Below are 4,234 nucleotides of genomic sequence, written 5' to 3'. Positions count from 1 at the left end.
CTGCAAGCCCGGAGTTTCTCTTTCAGCCTGTGTCTGGGACCCAGCTCACGGGCGGAGGGAGCAGTAAACTTCTTGTATAATAAAGAGGGGGAGAGTCCAAGCCTGTTCATCTTGTTCGGGTTAGCATCCCTGATCCAAAAGCTGTCCCGTTGCTAGGCGCTACATAAAGCCAATGCACAAACTGAAGTTTCATTTATTGATGACTTGGAGCGAAGGCTGTGGCTGGCTACAGAGTCCTAAAGAGGGTAACCCGAGGTACGTGATCTTCAATGCAAACTATTCTTCCATTCTGCATTTTACGACCTATCGCGACGAAAGAAGGACGAAGAATGCGTTTATTTACACCATTCCTCAAAGACGTCACACGGCAGAGTAAATTCTACCTCAGGCTAATTACATCTGCCACTTTCAGGCCGATCCGTCTCTTTCAGGGTAGGAATGTCGCTGAGCTTATTAAACAGACATTTGTTTAGATTTCTAAATGAACAACAGACAGAAAGCTCCGTCACCCTTTATAGTCTTGTCACCAAACATGTGGATTTCAGATTGCGGCTCACATCCCCGTGTAATTTCATGAATTGCATGGGATCAGAGCTGAATTCCCCAGAAACAATTTGTTTTGGGAATGCTACCCTTATTGGTTGAGCTTAGATATTTGCTGGTCCAAAGGTTTGCTAACGGTGCTATCGATAGACAAACTGCCAGACCGACTATCTCCTTCCCAGATTACTGATTTACTGGACTAATGCATTTTACACAAGCCAGTCTGATGGGCCATTTCTAAACGAAGTGTTTATTAAATTATCCCCAGTGTTGACATTTAGTTGAAATGTGTTGTAACTGTCAGACTTGAGAGATTTCACGAGCAGATTTAAAAGTGTTAACAGGCCAAATTGTGCAGTTTATCGCCTTCCTTAAAATGTGTTATTCAGATGGTTCAGGCTAACTTCAATTTGCGACAGGAAAGTCCACCGTTAGCTAAGCTGCATTTTTGTCGGGAGGGTGTAGCAGAAACATTGTAAAAAGAAACTCGAATCATGACCTGTGACTCGGTCCATTTAATCTTTGGGAAAATGCGTCTCTGGTTTCGTTTTTGGTGCCGGATTAATTTATGGTTTCTCATCCCACTGCTATAGTTTGTCTTTCCTATTGTTTCCGAGTTAAACCAATTAGTCTATTTGCAAATCCAATGGGGACTATTTTCAATGACTCAAGTCAGGCCCCGCTGAGTGGCAGCTAGTTGGATGTGAGCGGTGTCTGCAGTGAAGGCAGGTGTGCAATAGGCACACAGAGTATCCTAACGCTTAGGTGAGAGCTGATTATTCAAATATAGAAAGATCTGGGCAAATCGGGGAAGGAGGCAGGATCTGTGGACAGTTAAATCACTACGCATGTCCCCAGCGCCACTAAAAGTGTTCGCGTCCCACCACTTCCTTACTCTGGCAGGCTCTATTCTATCCTTGCACTGTATTTCAGTCAGAGTACATCCGCGGTGGGATTTTATTTTGGGGGCAAGCTTTGATGTTGCTTCATTGTAGTCTGCTTCCATGATGTTAGGTACGGTGAAGATGGAAGGGCACGAAGCTGCTGACTGGAGCACTTACTACGGGGAACCGCAGGAGGTGAGTCAAAGTAACAATTGCACCTTTATTGTGAGGTGAGCCCTTGCGGCAGCCAGCACCAGATCACATGAAGCGCGCCGGGGTTATTAAACGGCTTAATTTCAAGCCATGTTTTGTGGGCAGTTTGCCGAGGAACTTTTTTTCTGAACAAAATTGGACCACGCTCAGTGGAAATAATGTCCAGCGGAGATGACCAGGCCGCTCCAGGTGGCACAACATGAAACGTAATACTAAACAGTGTAGTTACTCAAACTGTTTGGTGTGGAATTTTTGTGTGTGTGTGCGTGTGTATTCGACACAGGGGGGGAAAATGAGACAAAGTTATTGTCCAGGAGATGGCATCAGAGAGAGGAGGGAGTTGAGCCCGCTCTCTCTCCCGCTCCAGTGTTTACAAGAGCGGCCAGAATCTGCACCAGTCATCCACAATAACCAGTAGCACTGTTGTATCTGTTAATGTTACTCCCGGGAGGAAACTCTTAGAACTTTAGATTTTATTTTAAGAGGCGTGGCCTTTCTCACCTCATTTTACTCAAATGAGTCCAAAGTTCCCTCTCTCCAACGTGTTGTGAAAGATAAGTTTCCCGTTAAAATAGCTGGTGAGCAATGTGTTCTGAAATTTGAAATAAAACTTGGCGCGCTGACTAACACTTTCTTTTATTGTGAAGGCTTATTCAGCGGTGCCGGTAAACAGCATGAACCCGGGACTGGGCAGCATCAACAGCTACATGGGCATCAACAGCATGGGCTCCAGCGGCAACATGAGCTCGGGCTCCTTTAACATGTCCTACGGGAACCCGGGGATCGGTACGGGGCTGAGCCCGGGCATGGGCGGGATGCCAGGCAGTGGAGCGGCCACAATGAACGGCATGGGGGCCGGGGTGACGGCCATGGGCCCGGCCATCAGCCCCAACATGAGCGGCCAGCAGCCACCCATGAACACCCTGAGCCCCTATTCGAGTCTGAGCCCAGCCATCAGCCCCATGGCTTACAGTCAGAGCACCCTGAGCCGGCCCAGGGACACCAAAACATTCCGGCGCACCTACCCGCACGCCAAGCCGCCCTATTCCTACATCTCCCTCATCACCATGGCCATCCAGCAAGCTCCCAGCAAAATGCTGACCCTGAGTGAGATTTACCAGTGGATCATGGACCTCTTCCCCTATTACCGGCAGAACCAGCAGCGCTGGCAGAACTCCATCAGACACTCTCTGTCCTTCAATGACTGCTTCATTAAAGTGGCCCGTTCCCCAGACAAGCCAGGGAAAGGTTCCTACTGGACACTGCACCCAGACTCCGGAAACATGTTCGAGAACGGCTGCTACCTGCGGCGCCAGAAGCGCTTCAAGTGCGAGAAGAAGTCGGCGCTGAAAGCGGCCTCGGAGGGAGGGAGGAAAGAGTCGGCCGCTTCCTCCACCCCCGGCGGCAGCGGGCGGCCCGAGGGCACGGCGCCTCTCAGCGACTCCAACAGCTCGGCCAGCCCGGACAGCCGAGCCCAGACCGACATCAAGAGCCAGGCCCCGCTGGTGAGCTCGGGCCCGTCCATCGGGGGCACCATGAGCCCCCACCCTCACCCACACCCTCACCCTCCACATCCCCACCCTCACCCACACATGGGCCACGTGTCGGCCGCCGACTCACAGCAAGTTCACCACTTAAAGGGAGATCCGCATTATTCCTTCAATCACCCCTTTTCCATCAATAACCTCATGTCGTCTGAGCAACAACATCACAAGATGGACTTGAAGGCTTATGAACAGGCCATGCACTACTCCAGCTATGGCAGCAGCATGGCCAGCGGGCTAACCCTCAGCTCAATGGGCAAGAGCAGCTTGGAGCCCTCGGTCCTGGCAAGTGAACCTTCCTACTACCAAGGTGTGTATTCCAGACCACTTCTCAACACTTCTTAGTCTTACACACAAAAACAAAGAAGCTCAAACCATCACATAATCATTAACACTCTTCCCTTTTTTGGGATTTGCTTTCGTGCACCTTGAGTGCAAAGACTGTTACTTTATAACATTTATATGTATAAAAAGAACTGTGCAAGTGTAAAGTTGTGCAAGCTGCAAGGTTTGACGATGAACCACGACTGTACATTTCGCGGAGAATATATCGCAAACATCTGCAGAATGTATTTAATTTTTTTTAGAAAGGTGATGTATAATTCTAGAATTGGTTGTGTTATACTTTGCTTCCAATCGCCCACTCAACATTCCCAGCGGCTGCTCACAACTGTGGTGATATAAAAGCCCCTCCAAAGACTTGTCTAAACTCCAGAATAGATGAGCGGGGGGGGGGGGGGGGGGGAAACGTCCTGATAAGTTGGGAGGTGAAATGAAATGAGTCGCTTGGAGACAATAATTGTGTTAATTCTATGGAACTACTCTAAACGATCTGCCGTCCTGTGCAGTTTTAGTAAAAAAAACCGAAGGCCGTTTCTTTTGACCTGTTTCGCGTGTTCATGTCAACTCATTTGCAAATACTTTTTTTTATTAAAAACGGGTTGATTGCTTAAAAAAAGAACCAAATGTTACCTGCACCAGGAACCACGAAAGGTTACCCCATTTTTCGTTCCTGGATACTTTTATCTGTTATTTCCATCCAGTGTTAAT

At 48.5% G+C, this 4,234-nt stretch overlaps 1 protein-coding gene across 2 annotated transcripts; it reads left to right on the top strand.

Annotated features, from left to right (window-relative positions):
* The first annotated feature begins 1,430 nt into the window (after positions 1-1,430).
* foxa1 (forkhead box A1) lies at positions 1,431-3,903 on the top strand. Of its 2 annotated transcripts, none has more exons than XM_080202003.1 (2): positions 1,431-1,622; positions 2,288-3,903. In XM_080202003.1, exons 1-2 carry the CDS (start codon positions 1,548-1,550, stop codon positions 3,527-3,529), a joined length of 1,317 nt encoding a protein of 438 aa, XP_080058129.1. In that variant the 5' UTR covers positions 1,431-1,547; the 3' UTR covers positions 3,530-3,903. The 2 variants fall into 2 exon arrangements, with proteins under 2 accessions (XP_080058129.1, XP_080058130.1); XM_080202004.1 differs by lacking the exon at positions 1,431-1,622 and adding an exon at positions 1,789-1,846.
* The last annotated feature ends 331 nt before the right edge of the window (positions 3,904-4,234 follow it).

This window comes from Carcharhinus amblyrhynchos, chromosome 14, assembly GCF_965287045.1.
Source record: "Carcharhinus amblyrhynchos chromosome 14, sCarAmb.v2.hapA, whole genome shotgun sequence".
NCBI classification, from domain to species: Eukaryota; Metazoa; Chordata; class Chondrichthyes; order Carcharhiniformes; family Carcharhinidae; genus Carcharhinus; species Carcharhinus amblyrhynchos.
This window is presented reverse-complemented; position numbering and strand designations above follow the sequence as displayed.

Coding starts and splice junctions, on each gene's coding strand:
- foxa1 (XM_080202003.1), top strand. CDS start 1,548: ATGATGTTAGGTACGGTGAAGATGGAAGGGCACGAAGCTGCTGACTGG. Junction 1,623..2,287: donor ACTACGGGGAACCGCAGGAG/GTGAGTCAAAGT, acceptor TTTATTGTGAAG/GCTTATTCAGCGGTGCCGGT.